Source organism: Eretmochelys imbricata, chromosome 1 (assembly GCF_965152235.1).
Source record: "Eretmochelys imbricata isolate rEreImb1 chromosome 1, rEreImb1.hap1, whole genome shotgun sequence".
Taxonomy (NCBI): Eukaryota; Metazoa; Chordata; order Testudines; family Cheloniidae; genus Eretmochelys; species Eretmochelys imbricata.
In genome coordinates, this window is record NC_135572.1 from 51,719,187 (window position 1) to 51,745,602 (window position 26,416).

The 26,416-nt window shown below is 37.6% G+C and overlaps 1 protein-coding gene across 5 annotated transcripts in view; it reads left to right on the top strand.

Moving 5' to 3' along the window:
* The window catches only part of NBEA (neurobeachin), an 843,583-nt gene that overhangs the window by 239,610 nt on the left and 577,557 nt on the right, over window positions 1-26,416 (top strand). For all 5 annotated transcript variants that reach the window (XM_077806446.1, XM_077806437.1, XM_077806454.1 and 2 more), the window contains exons 9-11: window positions 9,718-9,915; window positions 13,723-13,856; window positions 25,707-25,815. In XM_077806446.1, coding sequence (XP_077662572.1) covers window positions 9,718-9,915; window positions 13,723-13,856; window positions 25,707-25,815 — 441 coding nt within the window. The remainder of the gene's footprint in view (window positions 1-9,717; window positions 9,916-13,722; window positions 13,857-25,706; window positions 25,816-26,416) is intronic.

Here is a 26,416-nt window from a genome sequence, read left to right on the forward strand (position 1 = left end):
CTGACTGCATCAGATAGCAGTATTGAGAGCATGTGGAGTACTTAGCTTGATTAAATATGACATTCTTCATTCACTGATAGAAAAAAAAAAACAGCCAAAGGATTTATAGTGTATGATCCTATATCTTAAAATTGTTGCATGCTAAAATTTGTCTGTACCTTCAATCTATGAATTTGTGTAATGTTCTAATACAAAAATTTCCAATAAAAATCACTTTTCTTGTACAATTTTGCAGGAATCATAGTAAGATATTGCAAATGAGAAATAAAATTGAATAAGTTAAAACATTAACTTTACTGTCAATCACAATGTTTCATAAGTGATCAACCATCCAGCAGGTTTCAGTGAGGTGAATATCAAATCTCAAATACAGTAGTAGTAAAGTGTGTTATCTGTTGAAATAATATCCCCATGGTTAACTTTATCGTACACTTTTGATCTTAGTCTGTGCATAATACTAGTCCTTGTACATGGGAAGAACTAGAAATAGTGCAGTATGATGGTTTAATTAATAGTGCAGTATGATGGTTTAATGGTTTAATTAGTGCAGTATGATGGTTTAGTGCAGTATGATAGCTAAAACATTTGTTTTGTTTTCATTATGGGCTGAATATCACTGTCTATTGTAGAAATATAATTCTGCAGAAATTAGAAATGTCCCAGCTCAACTAGCTGATCTAGGTGATGATAAACAGAATTAATGTGTTGATAGTACTATGTAATCAGGCCTCTTTCCTTATTTCTGAGGTTGGTAAACTGCTGTAGTGGAATCTAGCAGGGTATATGAAAAAAGCAAAACTAACAGGTTGCTTCTTGTAACACCCTGTTTTCAGTTGCTTATAATGTAGCTAAACTTTAACTATTTAGGTTGAAATTTTCAATCCCAAGTACCTGCCTATGGCTTAATTTTGTTGGGTTATTTCAGCAAATGGTTCTGAAGAATGTGGCTAGGGGAAAATAAGTTATTTTATCTGTGTTAACAAACAAACAATCTTGCTCTGGCATCAGGGAAGTGCCTTTTCTTGTGTGAAAATCCACCCAAATTTGGTTGAAAGCCTTTGAAAATCTCAGCTCACAAATGCTCAATAGAAACTCGCTAGTGTTTGGCAGCATACTACTACTCTGTGGTAGTAGTTTATCTCTCTATCTCTGTAGGTTTTCTCTGGCTGTTGTCTGTTGACTTGCAAGTGTCTCCTGTTCCTTTGGATTACTTGTCACTTGTGTGAGCTAGATGACAGTGCCCCCTTCATGATTCCTTTAGTCCATTCTTTCTGGTATCTTTCTAATGGCTGAATCCTCATCGGGGTGCCTGTCTCCACGCCTTGTAGGTTTGACTGACCTGTTATACTCTGGTTCCTGTTTTTTCTGATTGTTGGCCATCTTCACTTTGTGGTATCTCCATCTTTCCGGCTGCAACAGGTCTCCCTTCATTGGTATCGGGGTTTTGATCCTTTGTCCTATAGTTGCTTCACTGGATGGCGTTGGTACCTTTGTAATGCGTATTCTTGTGTGCCAAAAATGCTAATGACAAGAAACAGTCTTGTTTAACAGTATCTTAGCTGTTTTCGGAGCTGATTACATTATCATTAATCTGTGTGTACGCTCTGGAGGTGGTGTTTTGGTCAAATTCCTGGAATTTTTCTCTGGGAAATTGGGATCTGTTGGTGAATACTCTGGAATGCATATTTCACAAAGTGGGCCTTCGGTTTGCCAATCACTGACTTGCTTTTTGTATCAGGCAGGGCATTGTCCTCCCCAAAAATTGAATAGTAGTCCACTGTAATCAAGTACTGCTTTTCTTTGAAGGTAAATAAGTTTATTTCCACCTATTCCCATGGTCAGGAGGGCAGCTCATGTGGGAACAGTCTCTTTCAGCTGGCAGTTATCACACAACTGGAAGGTGTCAAGGAGCAGAGTTGTATATTCGTTCCCAGCCAGTAAACACACACTCAAGGCTATCTAAGACAGCTGTAAATAGCCGGGTATGACACACCTATTTTTTTGGACATCCTTATGTAATTAGGTGGGGAGAGAGCTCTGTGTCCTCAAAATGTAAGTCCATCCTGCATGCTCAGATTGGTGATACTGGGTATGTATGCCCTGCTAAGGGTGTCAGGTACCAGTAATCTTCCTGGACAATATCTGATCTACTGTGGTAGTACTTAAGGGCAGGGGCATCTGTTACCTTTTGTTTCAACAAATCAAATGCTTGCTGTTGGGGACCAGGCAAATGAGACATGCAATTGACATTTTGTCTCATTGCATGTACTTCTGGGGGTGTTATGCCTGCTTGGGCTTTCATCATTTCTCTTGAGGCTTCTGCTGCGTGCCTGATGTCTAAGCAGCTATCTAATGTGAGATCACCTTCATGGAACAACCACTTCCACAGGTGTTGGTCTCAAGTCCTGCAGAAAGTCCTGTCCTGAATCAGGGAGTCCATCAAGTCCCCAAAATTACACGTAACGGCCAGTGTGTGTAAGGCTGTAATATAGGAATCAATCCTCTCTCCTTTGCATTGATTTCTAGAGAAAAAAGTTTTGCTCGTCAGGATTCTTTTTCTGCTTTGGGGAGCAATATGTCTCCCGGACTCCTAGGACTGCTGTGAGGCTTGAGGTAATGTTGAGCTTCAGAATGCTGGAGACCTCTCTGCCTTATGCCCAATAAGGTAAAATAAAGTTTTACTTGCCTGCTGTTGTCATCCTTTTGCATGGCGAGGTCTACATACAGCACAAACTCCTCCTTCCTCTGGGTTCATCATTGGGCTAGAAATCCAGGGCTCCAGGGTGCTTCAGACTAAGTTCCATGGCTCATGGTGCCAGGTGCTGCACTTCAGAGATCTCACAGCTCTGCCCTGCCACCATGTTTCATTCACACAGAGAGAAACTGAATGCAGATTAAGTAGAACCCTGTGCACTGCTGTGTCTATGTGGCTGAGTTGCTTCCAACCTAACTCTCCACTTTTCCCAGTTCCACTTATGTCCCATCAATGATGGTCCATCCATGGAATATGGGCCCTCTGACTCTAGTTCCAGGGATCATAATACATGACCAGAACAAACTGTCGGGGCCAGAGGCAGATGGGGTCAGGCTTACAGGGACAGAAGCAGAGGGGTTTGGAACCACTAGAATACACTCCCCTCAGAACCTAGAATGGGATTTAGGATTCCTGAGTGTCAGCATTCCTCTACTGTCAGCAAATACCTGTGAAACCTGCTGGGAAATATGTGCCTTATAGTAGCTGACCCATATAAAGGATAACAGCCCTCTACTGCTATCAGTGACTCTGTTAGCTTGTGGTATGTGCTGTGGATCTAAAGGTTCCACGTGATGGAATTTCTTTTATTTCAGTTTCCTTTTTTAAAAACCAAGGAAATTCCATCCATAAAACTATATTAGAAGAACATTAAGATTGCGAAGTCATAAGTTAGAAAAGGTCCTAACTCTGTGATTGCAGAGCCATTGGCCATTATCTTTGAAAACTCGTGGCGAACGGGGGAAGTCCCGGATGACTGGAAAAAGGCTACTGTAGTGCCAATCTTTAAAAAAGGGAAGAAGGAGGATCCTGGGACCTACAGGCTAGTCAGCCTCACCTCAGTCCCCGGAAAAATCATGGAGCAGGTCCTCAAAGAATCAATCCTGAAGCACTTACATGAGAGGAAAGTGATCAGGAACAGTCAGCATGGATTCACCAAGGGAAGGTCATGCCTTACTAATCTAATCGCCTTCTATGATGAGATTACTGGTTCTGTGGATGAAGGGAAAGCAGTGGATGTATTGTTTCTTGACTTTAGCAAAGCTTTTGACACGGTCTCCCACAGTATTCTTGTCAGCAAGTTAAAGAAGTATGAGCTGGATGAATGCACTATAAGGTGGGTAGAAAGCTGGCTAGATTGTCGGGCTCAACGGGTAGTGATCAATGGCTCCATGTCTAGTTTGCAGCCGGTGTCAAGTGGAGTGCCCCAGGGGTTGGTCCTGGGGCCGGTTTTGTTCAATATCTTCATAAATGATCTGGAGGATGGTGTGGATTGCACTCGCAGCAAATTTGCGGATGATACTAAACTGGGAGGAGTGTTAGATACGCTGGAGGGCAGGGATAGGCTACAGAGGGACCTAGACAAATTGGAGGATTGGGCCAAAAGAAATCTGATGAGGTTCAATAAGGAGAAGTGCAGGGTCCTGCAGTTAGGTCGGAAGAACCCAATGCACAGCTACAGACTAGGGACCGAATGGCTAGGCAGCAGTTCTGCAGAAAAGGACCTAGGGGTGACAGTGGACGAGAAGTTGGATATGAGTCAGCGGTGTGCCCTTGTTGCCAAGAAGGCCAATGGCATTTTGGGATGTATAAGTAGGGGCATAGCGAGCAGATGGAGGAACGTGATCGTCCCCCTCTATTCGACATTGGTGAGGCCTCATCTGGAGTACTGTGTCCAGTTTTGGGCCCCACACTACAAGAAGGATGTGGATAAATTGGAAAGAGTCCAGCGAAGGGCAACAAAAATGATTAGGGGTCTGGAACCCATGACTTATGAGGGAGGCTGAGGGAACTGGGATTGTTTAGTCTGCAGAAGAGAAGAATGAGGGGGGATTTGATAGCTGCTTTCAACTACCTGAGAGGTGGTTCCAGAGAGGATGGTTCTAGACTATTCTCAGTGGTAGAAGAGGACAGGACAAGGAGTAATGGTCTCAAGTTGCAGTGGGGGAGGTTTAGGTTGGATATTAGGAAAAACTTTTTCACTAGGAGCGTGGTGAAACACTGGAATGCGTTACCTAGGGAGGTGGTAGAATCTCCTTCCTTAGAAGTTTTTAAGGTCAGGCTTGAGAAAGCCCTGGCTGGGATGATTTAATTGGGGATTGGTCCTGCTTTGAGCAGGGGGTTGGACTAGATGACCTCCTGAGGTCCCTTCCAACCCTGATATTCTATGATTCTATGATTTTCTGATCACCATCAATCCTGTGCACTCAATGAAGCATGGGTCCCGTGGAAAAGAATAGCATGTGATCATGTAACTAAAGGCTATGATAATTCAGATGCACAAGGAGGCCATACTGCACAAAGAACTTTAATTCTGGCTTTTCCTAACTTCAACAGTTTGACTTTGCAATTTAACACTCTTTTCACTTAGTTGTTGTGAATGTAATATATGAAACTTCTGTGAATCCCTTCTAGTTTTTCAGCAGAATTTATAAATAATCCTTTAAATGTTACTTGCAAAGGAAAATATAATGGTGCCCTTTTGCCGCTTTTTGTTTTACAAAATAGGCTTGAAATGTTTTTGTCCCTTCCTTTTTTTCCACTCTAGATATGCTAGTTCTTGACTTTCCTTGTTTGTGCTGGAGGACTGAAGAGTGGCAGAAGTGCAAATAAATGAGAAGGGGGAGGAATTTTTTATTTGGATTGGTTAAAATATTTTTATTTAAACAAGAAACATCTACAGTTTTTAACGCTAAGTGTTTATGAATGATTGGGAGAAAGGTTCTTTGTGAAATTTTAAAAACCTCCGTGTCTTCAATTGAGGGCTCTTAGTACAGTTCCTTAGTTCTCTGCCTAAAACAGAGAACAACATGTGAAATTCTATTTCAACAGTACAAAGAAGTTGAATAAATATTAACCTCCCCTCCCCACAATTTCTAAAAATTAGAGCTGAGCAAATAATTGATTTTTGGTTTGGCAGTTGAACTGAAAAATCCAGAGAAAAGGTCAGTTAGTTTCAAATCAAAACTGACCTTTTTTAAATCACTGAAACAAAAAAAGGTCCCAATTAAATGACATGATTTGAGTGTTACAGTTCAGAAAAAAAAAATAGACACATTATTCACTGAATTTGACCCAAATTTGTGAATAGCTTCAGTGCTCTGAAAAATCAATTTTTTGGCAAATTTACTATTCACCAAAAAAAATTTGCCCAGCCCTACTCATAATCTCTTAACCTCTTCAGACTCTCATTATACATCATTAAAAGCTAGTCTGCATAAATAGATTTCACCCCTTTCCAGTGCAGTGTGATCTGATGCCTCTCCCAAACTGCTATACAAATACCTTATATGCATATTATTAAAATTGCAAATTACCCTATTCCTGGTGCTTGTCTTCATTAATAAAGAAAACACAAATAAGAGAACCAAGATTAGAAGCAATGATGCCTGGGGAGAAGGTTGAAGCTAGAATTCTTCCCTTGGGAGACCTCAGCTCACACCCTCCATCCCTTTTCTCGTGGAGCCATTCCCACCGCTTGTTCCCATGAGGATTAATGGCGTTTTGGCTTGCATAAGGCAGTAGATCCCATTTAACCTTTTCTGAGCAGGATCAACAGATGTGACAGTGTGGGATATTTTAGGAAAACACTGCTATTCTATTAAATTTACCTTTTCAAATTTTTAAGTGTCTTTGTATATGCGTTTTTCTTCTTCTTCTTTGTTTTTTTTTTTAAATTCAACCTAGATAACTTGAATAGAAACCAGTATGAGAGCAGCTCTCTCTGCAAGTATGGGGAAAGGGCCACACCTTGTGAAGACATGGAACCTCTCCATGAGCCAACATCACAGATTTATGCCATTTGCTCTAGTGCAATATAAGTAGTCAGAGTGTTTACTGTGTACATACAGTGAGTCTCTTCCCTCATGATACTAACAAACAATATAGATAACAAAGTATTGTTATGTACAAGCATTTATTGCATTTCTTTCCCTCCCTTGATGATGATTCCGAGTGTGGATCTTACGGGAGCTCCAGGTTATGATCACTTCCTTCGGGCAAAAGCTTCCTGTCTGCTGTTGTCAGAAGCCTGACAAAATGCAAGAGAGATGTTTAGTTTGTGTGTGTCTGGCTTTCAAGCAGTGATCTACAACATTAATTCTCTTTTAAACCAGTGTAAACATCGTAAGCCAGTAGGCAGCACAGATCTTAAACTTATTAAATAAAATGGGTTTGTTTGAATCTAAACCTTTTTGAAATTCAGGGCATTGAGTTCTGAATAAAATGTTCATAGAACCTGCTGCAAACAGTAATAGGGAGTGTTCATGCTAGATCTCACTAAGTTGTTCTTGTCTCTGGTTCCAATATAATGAAAAAGTCCAAATGGGTTGTAAGATCCTAAAATGTTGTTGGACAATCATGGTTTTCCTCTCTACTCATCCTCAATCATTTCTTTTCATTTGGTTTTTTTTCTCAGCAGGTAAGTATTTAATTTAAAAACAAAAACAAAACAAAACTCACCTTTTCAATTAGTAGTATTTTAACAAGATTATGAGAGGGCTTGTTTTAAAATAAGAGACTAGCTGTGTGAATTCAGGGCTTCTTTCCTTGATCTGTCATCCATATCTTTCCTACTTTCCTTTCCCTGGTTGAGCCCGTATTTCTCCTCAAGTAGTAAGTCAAAATGTTTCTTGTAATTTCAGTTTAAATTGCATTTTTCTTTCCATTTTTCAATGATATCAGATTGAAGTGGTTAGAAGTTTAGATTTCTGGTAAACTTTAAACTGGATAACAAGTTTCCTAGTGCTCAGAAGCAGTAGATATTAGAGTAATAAGAAGCTACTGAAATTACTTTCAAGAATTATATAAAAAATCTATAATAATTTACAGTGACAAAAATGGTGTAGAGTTTTGCCATTTCTCTGTGTCTAAATACACCTTATTTAGGTCTCTAAGTGCTACCAAAATGTAAGGGGCAAATAATAATATGAAACTTATTATTTCTGCCATGCTTATAGTTGCAAAACCTAGAAATTCGGCAACTTATTAAAAAAAAACACCCCCAAATACATGGGTTTTTGCTCCATAAATATGTATTTTTACAAAACTAAAGGGTATAGCATTTTTTTCTGTATAGGAAGAGATTTCATGTGGCGGTAAAACTTAAAAACATGTCAAAAGCTGGAATGCAACTGTTTTGTGAAATCAATAAAAAGGCAAATGTAGATTTGCTCAATATGTAAAACACTGCTTTTGACACTGGGGGAGGGGCAATGAACAGGATACTTTCATGATTTGTACATTTAAAGAAATTGTCCCATTTTTTAAAGAGACATACTCCCTTTTTCTCAGGCAGATGTTTGTGAGGTAATCTAACTATGCTTATTAACTGATAAGTGAGGTCTAGGTAGCATTATCAGCAAAAGTTAGCTGCATTACATGAAGAATAGCTGTATATTTGTAAGAAAGCACAATTTATGGGGTGGGGGTGAGGAGCCTCCTAACAAACTCTTTGTTTGCTACTAGCCTGGACATCAGTAGACTCGGATAGCATTCCACCAGTCCCCTGATCTAATTATTACATACAACACTTGCTGGGAGGGTGTAAATGGGAGAAGTTGAGGAGGACAGAAAGTGATAAAAATGTTGCACATTTTGAAATGCAGTTGGTTATATGCAGTTTGAGCAATGTGAATTTTGATTTGCCTTTGGAACAGATTATTTAATATAAATGATGTTTTTAGAAATCATTATATTGAAATTCAAGCTTCATTACTTTAATGGTAATAATTTCTAACAATTTTGTTTTATTTTTATGTATACTGTGTTTTACCACTAGTTGCTTTCCCACAGCTGTCAAATGATTATAGCATGCTAAAGTACTAAGTCAAGTAAAGCTGACAGCTTGTTGCAGAAGGAAATGAATGTATCTTTTCATGCTTGGTCAGTTTGACAGTGTTGCCAGAAAACATGGTTTTTAATCAAATAAGAATCACAATATATTTAAGAGTAATACAGATTTCCAGTCTTCCCTTAACTTTGAAAATTATTATTCTTGAAATCTGGCATTTGGAAAATTGTTTTTTTTTTATTTTTGTAAGTAGTTTTTCACATCGGTAGCTCTTTGGAATGTGTTACTGTCTGTTAGTTAATGAAGCATGGGATGCATGCTGTTTTATAAAAAAACCCTTTCTATTAAATCAAAAAGATATTTGTAGAAGCTGTGGGAAGTATATATGTATAAGCTCTTCCATTAAAATATTTTCTTTGGGCTTGGTAGACATGTAGTGTAATTGGTAAAAAGTCAAAGAAGCAAGATTAAGAACGTACGGAAATCTGTTGAAAGCACAAGAACCCATACAGTGTGTAAGCAGTTTTTAATATCTTTGGCAATCCTGAATGGTATCACTGAAAAAATTATCTTTGTTTAACATGGATTGCCAGTATAACAAAGTAAGAGTTTGGTCTGGAAAAAAAGATTCACAAATAAAGAACAAGTAATACAAATAATCTCTAGATCATTAAACTTTTATTATCCTAAATAAAATGTGGAAGAATTGAAATGTCCTGTACTTTGGAAGATGTATATTGCATTACTGTTAATATTAACAGATTTATATCTGCTTTTTGTGATGCATTTTCTGAAGCGTAGATTAATTGCAACCTGTTAAAACATTAATGCTGCTGCCAAGAAGAATAAATGATACCAGATAAATGAACAAAATGACATACTAATGGTAAAATGTAGTAAATACTTTGATCAGTTCATTTAGGGTGAAAATATGATTCCCAACCCTATCCCAGTTTTACATTACTAATGGTAATAAAAATCAAGATATAAACTTGTGGCTTAAATGTATGAAAACATTTTGAAAACAGCAGAAAATACAAAATATAGTTTAATGATAAATTCTGTATTGCTTGCCTGCCCTTCCTTCATATAATACAACAAACAGATCTTGTGACGTGCAATTTTTATTATTCATTTAAAATGTACACTTTTCAAGTCACTTTTTTTTTTCCAGAGTACTTTCAAATTTAAATCTGAGAGTGACATTCATCTGGCTGAGCACCACAAACAAGTTCTATATGATGGGAAACTTGCAAGTAGTATTGCCTTTACTTACAATGCTAAGGCTACTGATGCTCAACTATGCCTTGAATCCTCACCAAAGGAAAACCCTTCAATTTTTGTACACTCTCCACATGCTCTTATGCTTCAGGTTCGTTTATACTGGTTCTTTATTTTCATGTTTTTGTTAATGGAGCTTACAGCAATACAGGCTCCCAAAGTGTGATTGAGGGTCTGTTTCTAATTAGTATTGTTATTATCTTTTAGTGTGTGTAGTCTTTCCTAGGTATCCATTAGCCCCTTTGACACCTCATCTAACTGAGGCTGAGTCATTTTCTCCATTTATCCCATGGATTTCTCCATTTAACCCATGGATTTCCTTTCCTTTTGTACTGGCTAACATTTCTGTATCTTTCCTTCAGCATGAAGGACCGCAAACACTGCCGCTTCTATGGCTATCATCAACTATATAACCTATTAATTGTTTGAGGTGCATTGTTTAGCAAGATGTATGTAATTATACTTCTCCAGAAGTATCTTGTGTGTAGGCCAAACTCTGCTAACACAAAAAATTCTGCAGTCTCTACCCAATTGACGTCATTTGAATGATGATACGGTATGCTGCTGCCATTGCTGTTTTCATTTAGAATTGCTTTAGTTCTAGATTAACATTTGTTTGTTTTTAAATGAGTAGCTATCATTCTCACCTAGCTACTTTTTCACTTGTTCTCTTCAGCCAAAATTATTAATGAGTCATTAAAGAAATGTGTGTATTACGCAGTGAACAGTAGTTTGTCAAATTATATGTTGAGGGCTATCAGTTTAATGCTTGCCTTATATTCCATCCCAGTCAATTTGGGCAAAACATATAGGTAACGAAACCAAGCAGTCTGAATAGGTCCAGTTTCACATTAAAATTGACCAACTAAAGCATTCTATGGTTAAATTTATTTTTTATAGGGCTGTGGATTAATCACAGTTAACTCATGCAATTAACTCCAAGAAATTAACACGATTAATCTCAGTTTTAATTGCACTGTTAAACAATACAATACCTTTTGAAATTTATTAAATATTTTTGGATGTTTTTCTATATTTTCCAATATATTGATTTCAATTACAACACAGAATACAAAGTGTAAACTGCTCACTTTATATTATTATTTTTATTACAAATATTTGCACTGTAAAATGAAAAATAGAAGAAATAGTATTTTTCAATTCACCTCATACAAGTACTGTAGTGCAATGTAGTTATTGTGAAAGTGCAACTTACAAATGTAGATTTTTTTGTTACAAAACTGCACTCAAAATCAAAACAATGTAAAACTTTAGACCCTACAAGTCATAGAATCATAGAATCATAGAATATCAGGGTTGGAAGGGACCCCTGAAGGTCATCTAGTCCAACCCCCTGCTCGAAGCAGGACCAATTCCCAGTTAAATCATCCCAGCCAGGGCTTTGTCAAGCCTGACCTTAAAAACTTCCAAGGAAGGAGATTCCACCACCTCCCTAGGCAACGCATTCCAGTGTTTCACCACCCTCTTAGTGAAAAAGTTTTTCCTAATATCCAATCTAAACCTCCCCCACTGCAACTTGAGGCCATTACTCCTCGTTCTGTCATCTGCTACCATTGAGAACAGTCTAGAGCCATCCTCTTTGGAACCCCCTTTCAGGTAGTTGAAAGCAGCTATCAAATCCCCCCTCATTCTTCTCTTCTGCAGGCTAAACAATCCCAGCTCCCTCAGCCTCTCCTCATAAGTCATGTGTTCTAGACCCCTAATCATTTTTGTTGCCCTTCGCTGGACTCTCTCCAATTTATCCACATCCTTCTTGTAGTGTGGGGCCCAAAACTGGACACAGTACTCCAGATGAGGCCTCACCAATGTCGAATAGAGGGGGACGATCACGTCCCTCGATCTGCTCGCTATGCCCCTACTTATACATCCCAAAATGCCATTGGCCTTCTTGGCAACAAGGGCACACTGCTGACTCATATCCAGCTTCTCGTCCACTGTCACCCCTAGGTCCTTTTCCGCAGAACTGCTGCCTAGGCATTCGGTCCCTAGTCTGTAGCGGTGCATTGGATTCTTCCGTCCTAAGTGCAGGACCCTGCACTTATCCTTGTTGAACTTATCTTTGTTGAAGTCCACTCAGTCCTACTTCTCGTTCAGCCAATTGCCAAGACAAACACATTTGTTTACATTTATGGGAGATAATGCTGCCCGCTTCTTATTTACAATGTCACCTGAAAGCGAGAACAGGCGTTCGTATGGGGCTTTTGTAGTCAGCATTGCAAGGTATTTACATGCCAGATATGGTAACATTCGTATGCCCTTTCATACTTTGGCCACCATTCCAGAGGACATGCTTCTGTGCAGATGACATTCGTTAAAAAAAATGCATTAATAAAATTGTTGACTGAACTCCTTGGGGGAGAATTGTATGTCCCATGCTCTGTTTTACCCACATTCTGCCATATATTTCATGTTATAGCAGTCTCGGATGATGACCTAGCACACAATCATTTTAAGAACACTTTCACTGCAGATTTGACAAAATGCAAAGAAGGTACCAATATGAGATTTCTAAAGATAGCTACTTCACTCGACCCAAGGGTTAAGAATCTGAAGTGCCTTCCAAAATCTGAGAGGGGCAAGGTGTGGAGCATGCTGTCAGATGTATTAAAAGAGCAACCCTCCAATGCGGAAACTACAGAACACGAATCACCAAAAAAAGAAAGGTTTCAGAGTAGCAGCCATGTTAGTCTGTATCCACAAAAAGAAAGGGAGTACTTGTGGCACCTTAGAGACTAACAAATTGATGTGAGCATAAGCTTTCGTGAGCTACAGCTCACTTCATCGGATGCATGCAGTGGAAAATACAGTGGGGAGATTTATATACACAACTCTGTTGAGCTGTAGCTCATGAAAGCTTATGCTCAAATAAATTTGTTAGTCTCTAAGGTGCCACAAGTACTCCCTTTCTTTTTGCAAAAAAAGAAAAACAACTTCGCTGGTGGCATCTGACTCAGATAATGAAAATGAACCTGCGTTGGTCTGCACTGCTTTGGATTGTTTTTGAGAAGAACCCATCATCAGCATGGACACATCCTCTGGAATGGTGGCTGAAGCATGAAAGGACACATTAATCTTTAGCGCATCTGGCATGTAAATATATTGTGATACCGGCTACAACAGTGCCATACGAACACCTGTTCTCACTTTCAGGTGACATTGTGAACAAGAAGCGGGCAGCATTATCTCCTGAAAATGTAAATAAACTTGTTTCTCTGAACGATTGGCTGACCAAGAAATAGGACTGAGTAGGCTCTAAAGTTTTACATTATTTTATTTTTGAATGCAGTTTTTTTGTACATAATTTTACATTGGTAAGTTCAACTTTCATGATACTATTTCAGTTCACCTCATACAAGTACTGTATTGCAATCTCTATTTGTTTTTTTTACAGTGCACATATTTGTAATAAAAAAAATATAAGGTGAGCAACGCACACTTTGTATTCTGTGTTGTAATTGAAATAATATATTTGAAAATGAAGAAAACATCCAAAACTATTTAAATAAATAGTATTCTAATATTGTTTAACAATGCGATTAATTGTGCTTATTTTTTTTAACTGCTCGACAGCCCTAATTTTTAATAACACCTTTTGTGGCAAAATGGCCACAGGGACCTTACAGTATACGTTACTTGTAAAGACTGTGTGTGAAACATAACTTTTTGGTGTTTTACATATTTGGATGGCTTGAAGTTATGAAAAGAGATTATCTTTATAGCATTTAGACTAAATTGACAGAAAATAAAAAGCACAGTAAATCTTTTGTCTTTGAAGTGCCACTAGTGACTAATTTTTAGTTATTAGACATTTATGGTACAATGTGATAATGGCAAATACAAACTAACATTGAGAACCTTTCTTTGTTTTTTAATATAGGATGTGAAAGCTATAGTAACCCACTCAATTCACAGTGCAATTCATTCGATTGGAGGGATTCAGGTTCTTTTTCCTCTCTTTGCCCAGTTAGACAATCGACAACTAAATGACAGTCAAATGGAAACAACTGTCTGGTAAGCTTATTACAAGCAATTTACATAAAGTATGCTAGCAGTGTTTTTCTTTCTCTTGTGGTAATTTGGTTAATATAAATGCTGTGACTTGTGTGCACTCTTCTTTATGTTTTTGTGCTAGAAACAGAAACTTTTTAAATGGTGTTTACCACTGACTTCTGTTTTTCCCTGGAAGTGCTCCACCCCTTCCCTGCCCCTTCCCCCGAGGCCCCACCCTTGCTCCGCCTCTTCCCATCCCTGCTCCAATCCCTCTCCCAAAGCCCCCAGCACTTGCTGCTCTCCGCCCTCCCCCAGCTGCCAAACAGCTGTGACTGGTGGGTGCTGAGCACCCACTATTTTTTTCCCATGGATGTGTGAGTCCCAGAGCACCCAGAGTTGGCACCTAAAGCATTTACCGTGATACTGTATAGTATCATGCTGAAGAATGCTTTTAAACTAAAGGAAATTCCATAGGAAAATGAAACTAATGTGGTTCAATCTACCAGGGGTGCACGTACAAATATGTATATTTTGTTATTGGCGTAGATCTTGCTTAATTAAAATTCTCCTTCAGTTGGTGTACTATCCCAAATTAATAAAGGGCATGGCTGTGGTGAATAAATCTGTTGGAAGAGACTGCACATGCTGCATCAGGATAGAGATGGGGACCCTGGTCTATTAGCCATAGGCACAGCTCTGAGTTATCCAGAATGATGGTTGTGGCTCAGTGCATATCATTGGTGTTGAAGGGCTTCAGCTGTTTGTCAGATCTGTGCTGTCTGACTAAGTGTACTTTGAGAATTGTCTCTGTGTTTCCCCAGGTGTAAGATATGTACAAAGGGCATGCTAATCTTTAAGAATCTTCTAGAAAACAGTGTCTTTCTGGGTGGGTAGGAGCACTCCCTCCTATGGATTTCATAGAATCATAGAGTATCAGCATTGGAAGGGACCTCAGGAGGTCATCTAGTCCAACTCCCTGCTCAAAGCAGGACCGATCCCCAATTAAATCATCTCAGCCAGGGCTTTGTCAAGCTTGACCTTTAAAACTTCTAAGGAAGGAGATTCCACCACCTTCCTAGGTAACGCATTCCAGTGTTTCACCCCCCTCCTAGTGAAAAAGTTTTTTCCTAATATCCAACTAAATCTCCCCCACTGCAACTTGAGACCATTACTCCTTGTTCTGTCATCTGCTACCACTGAGAACAGTCTAGAGCCATCCTCTTGGGAACCCCCTTTCAGGTAGTTGAAAGCAGCTATCAAATCCCCCCTCATTCTTCTCTTCCGTAGACTAAACATCCCCAGATTTGAATGTTTAGAGTCTGCACAAGGGCTGTACAACTCAAACCTCTTTCCAGGGATAGTCATTGGCATAGGGGCCTTCTTCCCCTGCCAAGAACATTGGCAAGTTTTTTTAAAATCAATCCTTTTGTGTATTTTATTGTAATTAATAGCTGTGAGTAATTTCTAGTCATTTTAGATTGTTATTTAGGAAGTGTATAAATTGTTACATTTTATGCTCTGTTGTGTTTTTAATTCTTAGACACAGAAAATGCACTTCAAGATTAGAATACATGGGAAATCAGACTTTCAGTTACTTGCAAGTTCAGCGGTATTTTTGAAAGAGTGGTTAACTGAAGAATGGTTAAACTAGTATTAAAGTAACACCAAACTTTTGACAGATAGAATGTGGAAAATCTTAAATTTTGCATTCATTTCAGTTGTAAGATAAATTTCCTATATTTCATTATATTTTTAGCAGCAAGTCCAGTGAGGTGACATAGTGGCAAATTGTCTGCTTCCTTTATAGTGACTTAAGCACCTTTCACTTGAATTGGGTACTGAAACAGAAATGATTTCCAAAAACAGTCTTGAAAATTCCTATATGCAATGTGTATATTTTCCAGTACATAGATATAAGTTAATCATTGGATTTTCCCTGAAATAACTATCCTCTATTTGTACGCCAGTGGTACTGATTTCCCCCCTGCTCCAATTCCTCCACGTTTTACCCAGATATGGTAGTTGTGTACTTCCATAGGTGGAATACTCACTCATTGCTAATATAGATTTAATTATGTGCTTTTCACAAGTTTAATTTTACTTTGTAGTTTGTAAATGCAGAAGTGAAAAATGCTTGGTTTGAAGTAACTGAAGGGAGTATGCATTTATCTGTGAACTTAATAGCATTGAAATAAACAAAATGACGCATAGGAAGCTTTATATATGACAAAACCTACTTTATATTCAATTTATTAAACTTGTTTTGTAGACAGTAAAATAATAAATTGCCCTGACTCTTCTGTTTGAAGCACTTAAGTGAGATTATAATGTGTGTTTTAGAAAACCCTCTTTCACTCTGTGGTTTCCCTATTGAAAACACTAAATCCAATTTAAAATGCACATAGCCGTTTATGGAGTTCGTGGAACTTTAACGAGAAAGATATTTGCTCTACTTGAATAAGGCAATAAATTCCTTTTTTTAAAGATATTGATGTTCTTATTAAATCAGATTATTTAATTTCTAATCAGAATCTGGAACCCGTCACACTAAACACTATGCAAACATACTGTACCAAGATGCAGTCCTTTTTCTGAATACCAAATAATAAAAAAGATCCAAACAGATGACAGATTGCGGAAAGAGATGGAACAAAAATGATCAAGCTGGTGATTGTTACACACTGTAAATCCAATGATTATCTTTTTATTTTACTTTCTTATGGGATAGAGGTGGAACGAGGATTATGGTAGGACAGTGGAGTTAAAATAAACAAGGATGTAGGAAAATGAAAGAAAGGGGAGAAGGGACATTGAGGAGAAGGGGAAAGGCGCTAGAGGGGGAAGGATGTGGAGGCATAGACATTAGGGAGACTAAGGCTTGCTGTGTGGAAGTATTGTGATGGAGAGGAGAGGATCCTTTAACTGTATAATTTTTGTTAACTTTCCTTCTTTTCTATTTTGTAAAGTTTAGCTTTTTGCTGTTTTTTCAAAATTTTATAATTGATTTTTCTTAATTCAATTTTTTAATCTTTGCCTATTTTCTGTTTAAACATAAATGCAATCATTACCTTGTCTGTCCTATGTAAATTTATAAAGAGAGATTATTACAATATGTTTTAACAAAATAGCATTCCAGTTCTTTCAAACAAAACAGTTAAGCTCCATCTTCATAAAAAGCAATTAGGCCAGAACATAAAATGTATTATCTCCCTGCAGAAAGTAAGTCCAAATGACTTTTGATGTCACAAGGTCAGTTGGTTTGTGAAGACCGGCTACTATTGCTGTCACCTCTCTCTCTGGGTGGGGGGCAAATTGGGTGACTCTTTCGTAAGTGGACCCCTAGAATAACTGTGATATCTCTTGCCTTTTATGTGGCTGGGAGGCCTGATGCTCCAAAATAAATATTGTAGGCTTCCAACCTTTTTTCCCTTTTATTTTCTCAAAGAATCAAAATCTGTTTAATGAATTCAAGTCTTTTGAAATGTGTTTTTCTAGATTTAAAGGGCTGTGTAAGGATTTATGGTCCCAACAAGGTGCCTACATTAAATTTTATTCTCTTTGACATGCTGATACCTTAATTTCCTCCAAAATGATAGATTTAGTATATAAAAAAATTACTGTGTTGGGCAACCCCATGACCTGCTGATATTCTTGCTGAGTTTGTTATTATCCTATAGCTCTGTCTTGTTTGTTCCATTCCAGCAGGCCAAGTAATGAAATATCCAACAATCTTGCTGTCTAAACACTGTAGAGATTCTTGTACTTATCTGCTTGGAGAAGAGAGCAGCAGAACAACGTGATCTGCAGTCTACACTAAACTTAGTTGTTGGTCTGATTTTAGACCATCCATCCTTGTGTCCCTTTCAGAAGGGGGAACTTGGATGCTAACAATTTCTTCTTTTCCTCTTGCTTCCCAAAGATAGTAGTTTTTGTAGAAAATTCTGCAGCTTCAGTCAGAGATATTTATCTAACAACAAGAGAGGTATTATACCTACATGTGTTGTAGTACAGCTGCAGATCCTTTTGATAATGTATATTGGGATTACAATATCAGAGGATTAACATTGTTCAGCAGTGGTCTTATATTTGTGTCACTGTTGGTATTAATGCAGGTGTACTTCTCATCTCATCTGACATTAATATTGAATTTGACAGTGTATGAAGTGTAATCTTCTATGCTAACTCAATTCCTGTGCAAATCGTAGGTGACACATGCTAATTCAGATGATTTTTCTGGTTTTGCTGATAATGATTCAGTACATCTGGAGAAAAATCCTGAAAGAAGTAAGAGGATTTAAATTGTTTGGTAGACCAGATTAGAGTTAAAGCATTTAGAAGCAAAATAAGACTGGGACCAAATCTTTCATACACTTATTCCAGAAATGACAATCCAGGATTACAGACTACATACTTTAGACAGAGGAAATCAAGAAGAATCAGAAAGATGATATCACATATGTAGGAAGTAAATACAATAACTAAAGCTGTTAACATTTTCAAAATACTGATTTTAGACAAAGTAGAGATTAAATTGTTTAAAAAAAAATAAAATAAAATTCATCCCCTTTTTTCAACCATCTCTAGTAATAGCATTTTTCTGTATTTTTAGCTCAGTTAGTCCAGATTGAAAGGATGTTGTCTGCCTCTTGAGAGAGAAGTGTGAATGAAAAAAAATGACAGCCTTGCATCCATGTTTCTGTTCTTTCTTTATCTCCACCTCTGAATAGTTTTCAGTGTCTGCCTTGCCTTCATCAGTCAAATACCTTGCAGTATCAGTTTTCAGAGTAACAGCCGTGTTAGTCTGTATTCGCGAAAAGAAAAGGAGTACTTGTGGCACCTTAGAGACTAACCAATTTATTTGAGCATAAGCTTTCGTGAGCTACAGCTTATTTCATCGGATGCAGTTGATAGACTTCCACTCCATACGGCTAAATGCAGTGACTTGCATAATGACAAGTTTCAGAGTAACAGCCGTGTTAGTCTGTATTTGCAAAAAGAAAAGGAAAATCTTATGCTCAAATAAATTGGTTAGTCTCTAAGGTGCCACAAGTACTCCTTTTCTTTTTGCAGTATCAGTGATTTTTCTAGTCTTTTTGTATTTGTTTTTAGTTTGTTCCTATGTTCAGTTTGAAGTTATATCTCATGTATTGGATAGCTGAATTTAGGCGCACAGGAAGAACAAAATGGGGAGGATTGAAAATAGTTTGCATGTCAAACTTTTACCATAGGTTTCTTTCTTTTAATCTGCTAGATTACAGCAACACTGTTAAGAGCATACTTGTTCTGATCTGGCTAATATGTTCCACTCATTGATGTGGTAATGGAAATAATGAGACACGCACACGGCAGTATGATTAAATATGGAAGCCAGAACTTTATTTATAACTGTTACCTTTCCTGGGGTAACCACCCCAAAGTACTTGACAGCGTTGTTCCATTGCATCAGGGCCCTTCCTATTTTATGACTGACGTGTTTTAGAAGGCATGATTAAATCTGAACAAGTCTATTTAATTAGCTGAACAAAAGGATGCTTCCAGATATGCACAGCAGGATGACTTCAACTTTAGAGTCCTGATACAATTCTATTTTGCACTCTGTAAGTGGGTAATTTTCCCAACCTGCACTACAAACACAATCAACACAGTAAGTAAGGTCCAAATAAGACCTCTTCCTGTGGTTTGATCTTATTAACGAAGAAATGAACAATATGGTAATGAAGATCAGCTTAAACTGTCTCCCTCTGGCATGATTACTTCTAAAGTGATGAGTCACCTACTTCAGTGAGTCAGCAAAACTCATTTAACCCTTTCCAAACAGCAATGACTCTTGTTGAAAAAGTGAGATGTTACAGGCTTCTACCGGTTTGTTACCTTCTTTATAATTATCCCCAAATCACAGACGTTCATCAATATTGTATTTGTCAGTGGATTGGAAAAGTTAACTCCAGGTAGTTTAGTAAATTTCTTTGTCAGAACTGAACACAGCTTTTAGGTGTAGGACTATATATATTTTTCCTTTATATTAATTTTCTCTCTTTATGTCTAGCAAATACTAGTGAATATATTAACTTTTGATACAATAGATCAGTTGGTGCTTTTGTGTCCTCTGGGTATTATGAAATGTGAATGGGATCAGTTTTTAATGAATCCTCTCTGAAGTTAATACAGAATGTTGCAGTTTTCCATCTTTCCACATCTCCTGCTCAATGTACATGTCACGCTGCTAGTGGAGACTGTGAGACCTTTGTAACAGCACTTCCTTCTGTTTCCATCAAACCTAACTTCGATAATTTTCTTACATCCAACTGCCTAAATTATGTACAGTCCCAGGGGACAGCTAACTTAAATATGTGTAGGAAATGCTGGTGGGCAGGGGAAAAATAGAAGAATTTAGGCACAACATGACTTTTCTCTATTAAGGAATATTTTCTGTTTTGTCTCAATGGCACACCCTCTCAAGCTGTTATAGAATCAATGTCCATAGCATCTCTGAAAGCAACAGTGGCCAAAGTTTCTTTTAGCATCTTTGGTTGATTTGTGGACTTAAAACTCTCCCTCGCTAATACAGACCGTGCCATGTTTATCCATTGCTTCATTATCTCTGCAATGTATTATTATTACAAACTTCCCCTCTACTTCCCCCCTGCCCAGATTTCTATTGAAACATTTGTTGTTTGAAATGAATAAATGATGTGTCTGTTAGGTGATTTGGTTTGTAAGAGACATAGTGAAATTTCAGCCCATTTAGGAGCCAATTCTCCAATTAATCAAGTGTTTTGGATCCATAAAGCAATAATAAATTGCTCTCAAAGGGGGAAACAACATTCATTTTAGAATTTATTAAAAAGAGTTGCCTATTGTTCATTGATTCTCTCAGTCTAGACCATACAGCTGGGATCTTCAAATGTTACAAATGAATTGTCTTTATACGTGAACATGTTTCAGAGTCTCTGACTAGGCAACTTGAAGGAACTATACAAGAAGCTATTTTGATTGAATTACATGTCACAAGCAAGGTTATTGCTTTTTTTGTTTTTTAAGAATGAGCATTCTCACATTCTGGAATTATGAAGCCAATTATCCAAAATCTGTTCTTTTTACGACTGTAAGCTATCAAACTATCCATCTTCTGTTCAAAGGGTGGAATTGCTAAGTAGCTTTTCAGAAAAGATTTCAACAGAAGATGATTTACACACAATAGGGATTAATATTAAATCATGTTTCTGAATGAAGGAGATCAGTTTATAGAGAAGTTAGATAATTAATGTACTGACTTTGTAATGCAAGTGCAAAACAAATTATGTTGTGCCTACATTATATAGGAAAAATAGCCAACAAGTGCAAGTATAAGGAATATTTTTGTCTCCCTGTTGAGCCCCAAAGTTATTCCCATAGCACATACATTTTCTGATAAATAGCTTTTAATCAGAAGGGTGAAGATTTCTTACCCTTCCAAGAGTACGCTCATTGGCAAATTTGTGAAAAAAAAGTTTGTAGTAGATTATTAATGTAACCAGTTCAGGTATTTATCATGATAAAGTACATATAATCCCTGAGAGACTATCATCTCCATTACTTGCTAATTCTAGAATAAGAGGTGTAGCATCATCCATTGAAAAGTGTGGCAATTTTGTGCTGTGGATTGAAAAGTACTGCTGGAAACATATTCTGATGTCCTGAGATCACCACATTTTTCATCAGAAATTACAGTATCTGTTTTCTTCTGTATTCGTTTACATGCATACTTGCCATTGATCGTCCCCCTCTATTCGACATTGGTGAGGCCTCATCTGGAGTACTGTGTCCAGTTTTGGGCCCCACACTACAAGAAGGATGTGGATAAATTGGAGAGAGTCCAGCGAAGGGCAACAAAAATGATTAGGGGTCTAGAACACATGACTTATGAGGAGAGGCTGAGGGAGCTGGGATTGTTTAGCCTGCAGAAGAGAAGAATGAGGGGGGATTTGATAGCTGCTTTCAACTACCTGAAAGGGGGTTCCAAAGAGGATGGCTCTAGACTGTTCTCAATGGTAGCAGATGACAGAACGAGGAGTAATGGCCTCAAGTTGCAGTGGGGGAGGTTTAGATTGGATATTAGGAAAAACTTTTTCACTAAGAGGGTGGTGAAACACTGGAATGCGTTGCCTAGGGAGGTGGTGGAATCTCCTTCCTTGAAGTTTTTAAGGTCAGGCTTGACAAAGCCCTGGCTGGGATGATTTAACTGGGAATTGGTCCTGCTTCGAGCAGGGGGTTGGACTAGATGACCTTCAGGGGTCCCTTCCAACCCTGATATTCTATGATTCTATGATTCTATGATTCATTGTGTATATCCTATATTTTAGCTGTTGTGCAGGCAACCTGATGTGTTCTAGATGGGACATGGTATAGAGGAGATGTAGGAATGGGCTGAAGTATCCTTTATATTTGCCTTTGTATCTAGGGGATTTGGAAATAGGCAAGAATGGAGAGAAATTTCATATGGCAGTGCACAGAATTTTGCAGGTTTAATGTGATCCCTGCAGCAATCCAGTGCATTTTGGTTACTGGTAAGTTTGTTAAATTCTGTTTGAAAAATCTTCATCTTGGAAGATGGCCTTCTAAACAATATTACTTCCATTATGTCAACAGTAACCATTTTTAAAGCTTCTTTAGGGGCCTAATCCTCTGATGAGATGATCCTTACCTTCTCGAACAAGACCCTTAGAATTTAGTGTCAGAGAGAGTGATTACTTGTTTGTTCTAGTACTATCTATATGCTTCGTTGGGAAGTCCATCTCAATAGATGTTAAAGTGGAACTTATGGGTTGGGGAGAGCAGGGTTTGAAAGGAAGTAACTTTCAGATTTGTGTAATTGTTAGATTCTTCGGGTGGGCAGATTAAACTTTCTGTAGTGTAAAACATACATGTTAAATAACGTACAGTGTATAAAAGAGGAGAGGCCTGTCTCCGTCCTCTTTTCTTTTTAATTAATATTTTGTACAGGAGCTCTTATTTAATGTAGTCTCTCTCTTTCTCAAGCCAATGACTTAATAGGTGTATGCAAGACTTCCACAACAAACTCAGGCCAAGCATGTAATTTTTCTGTCCTTTCCTTTAATCATTTCATTTCTATGCTGTATGTGTAATGGCAGTTTAAAAGCAAGTATTTGTGAAGTGACTTTACAGATCTTTCTTATATCATTTGAGATGTTAGGCACCCCTTAATAGCTCTGTGTTCTGTTTAGTAATACACATAAACCATTTTTTCTCTAGTTATGTTTAACTGTGAGGCTAAATGTAGTCAATTCTGTTGTGTCTTATACAGTATTTCCCCCAAATTTCTTGATGGTTATATCTTTAGGTGAATGTGAGATGGCTCTGTTTAACCTCTAATTTCTCTGGTACTTGTCATTTTCATTATTTTAGGTTTGCAGTGGCCCATTAACGTGTTCTCTCTCAAAGATTTGATTATACTGTATATGGTACTAATGGCTTTCCCCTATAAAATACCATATCCATTTATTGTGGTGGTTGTGGTATATATTTATATTACGGTAGTGCCGAGAGGTCTCATATGAGACTACGGCCCCATTGTTCTAATGACAGTATGAATATACAGTAAGAGTAAGTCTTTATCAGTGAGCTTACAGTCAATATAGACAAGACAAACAAATGTTAGAGGAAAAGAGAGGTGAAGTAACTTTGCCCAGGATCACATAGTAGGTCACTGGCAGAACTGGGAAAAACCCAAGTATTCTGAATCGCAGTTTAGCCCCATATGAAATAGTCCATCAACCATTATAATTTCTTATAATAATTTCTAATTTTTATATCAATCCTATTCATGATTATAATTCTAGGACCTAATCTCACAATGATTTATGCTTTTCCTTAACTTTGCACACATAGTGAGCAGTCCTCTTGAAGTAAAGGGGACTATTCACAGTGCATGGTATTAAGTACAGTATAAAATCTATGCAGGATTGGTATATTAGGTTGTGAATAGGTTAAACAATTATATTTCTAAATGTAGGTCAATCTGAAATGTTGTATATGTCATTTTTATGCAAAACACATTTTGCCTCACCTGAGCTTCTAGAGAGTAAAGTTGTTCGTTATAGATATACTTAATAAAATACAGTGCTTTTCTATCAGGATAAAATATAAAGCTGATAAATTTAACCTGATTTGAAATGAATGACAGTTATGATAGACTGATTTCATTAAAAGATTTTGTAATCGGACATTGTCTGTGTTCTTTACTCCTGACAACTCATAGAGAATAGTGTGTGTGGTTTTATACTGATTATTGTGACCATACAATAATAAAGCAAGACAAGACACTATATCCTGTTCACAGCATACATTCTGACTACACTGTGTACTTTCATCTCAGCGCTGCTCCCCAGGAATACTGCTTCCTGTTTCCCTCCTCATGTTGATAATTTTTTTGGTGCTAACCAGGATTACCTGGTCTCAAAATGTATTCAGAAATAAAAAGTTGTGTTTGAGGAGGAGTAGAACCTTTGGCTGGTTAGTTTCTTTAAGTAACATTTAAATTTGAAAAGTGTAGGGTTGATATTTTCTTTAATTCATTCTTCCAGAGTTGCTAGTACACCAATTAATTTTCCAGGGAGAATTCTTGTAACAAACTAAATATATGGAGACAAATAGATATTTTTCCTGTATTTTTTTGTTACTTTCTTTTTAAGGCCCCTACCTTTGATACACTACAGTTCATTTGCAACCATCCTACAGCTCTCTGGCTTATTTAAAAAATCATCCTGTGGAAAAATATGTGCTCCTCTTTTTAATCTCTGCCATGAGTTCCTATTTTCCCCCTTCTTTGTACTTCTGAGCAATAGGTGAATGCATTTCTTTCCCTTCCTCTGACCCCACCTCATTAATGCATTCTTTTCCTTGCTATGTTGCTCTGACCCAGCTTTGTTAGTTGATTTTTCTTCCTCTCAATTAATTGGTTTCTCATAAATCCCTCTGTCTATCACCCCAGGTCCTCACAATATATATTTTCACCTTTTTTTGGCAAGTCTGTCTTCTATATTCTCTCCCACCTTTTCTTCTGTTCCTTCAAATAGTAGACATTTGTGACCACTTATTTTTGTCTCTCCGTCCCAGCTAAGTACCTCATTCACAGAGAGGGGCTGAGCACTACCGGCCTGGAGGCTGGTTTCCTTGATTTTCCTGGACTGGTCTCTTCTTTACACTTTTCCCAACAGGTGAAACTGATCTTTAGCCTATACTAAGGTGCAAATTGAACCCTGTTGTGTGGCCAGATATTGATGTCTGGACTCTGTCCTCAGGGTTGTTGGGGAGGAAATATGAAGAAACACTCAACACCACTGCTCCATTGTGCTCTGTTCTGGATAGTATTGCCTGCGTGAATACGTATCATCTTTAGTAGTACCATAGAGACTGGAATGGTGTATAGCGGCCACAAGTTTGGTCTGAAATTTACAAGATTTCTCTTGATTTTAAAGTTTAAAAGATTGCTGAGACAACCCCCTGTCTACACCAATCTAGCTCTGTCAGCTAGATCTTACTCATCAGTTCCTGCCTCATCCAACTGCCCAAGACTTTGTTAGCAAGTTCTGGAAGTGGGTGTTTAAAACCTGAGGCAGTCCTGGCCAAAGTAGGAGAGTTGACATAGATGATCACCACTCCCAGTTGGAATATGATCGAAAAGTAATGTAATATGTGAATAATTGACTAAAAACTATTCAGCATAAAGTGTGAAATTTCTCATCTCATACTTAAAAATAAAGTTCACTTTAAGCCTGTTTCTTCTCACTTAATAACTGATGACTAGTGAAAACACAAAAGATTGCTTTTAGAACATTTTAAATCTGATTAATGCCTGTACTTTACATGCAGTGCCACCCTTTTGGCTTTTCTGGTCGAACTTCTTAAGAGTTCAGTAGCCATGCAAGAACAAATGCTGGGTGGAAAAGGCTTTTTAGTCATTGGCTACCTCCTTGAAAAGGTAAGTCTTACTAATATTATTCTTAGTATTAATACTATCATTCTGAAAATCTAGCTGACTATTTTCAGTCCTGTATTTTTGTGTAGCCTTTTAGTTCCCTGTGTTAGTAAGTATCTAGGAAGTTCTGTAATTTGACTATTTTATATGCTGTTTACAGGATGCTTTTCTTCTTTTCCGGCCTGGTAGTTCACGTCCTATACTAATGTTTAGAGATCCCTTTTCTCTTTCCTCATATTTATTAGTAACTTCCCTTTAAGCTTAGATAAGTCTTACCCCTCAAACCCTGTGTAAAACTGGAAAGCCAAGTTTAAACATAGTGGGCACTCTTTAAAAGTTCCTCCAGTTGTTTATTTTTTTAATTTCATTTTATTTATACATACAATCCACATTAAAAGGAGTAACTATCTCCTCTTCTAGGCATCCCTGAAAATTCCTTAAATATACAGTTTTGAATAGACAAATGCTGTAATGTCCCTTCAACCATTAATTAACAAAACAACAATAATAAAGAATGGGCTACCATCAAGAGCAGTCTCCTTTCAAAGTCTTCCCATTCCTTCATATCTAGGAAAAACAAATGAGTCTTGCATCATGTCCTGAA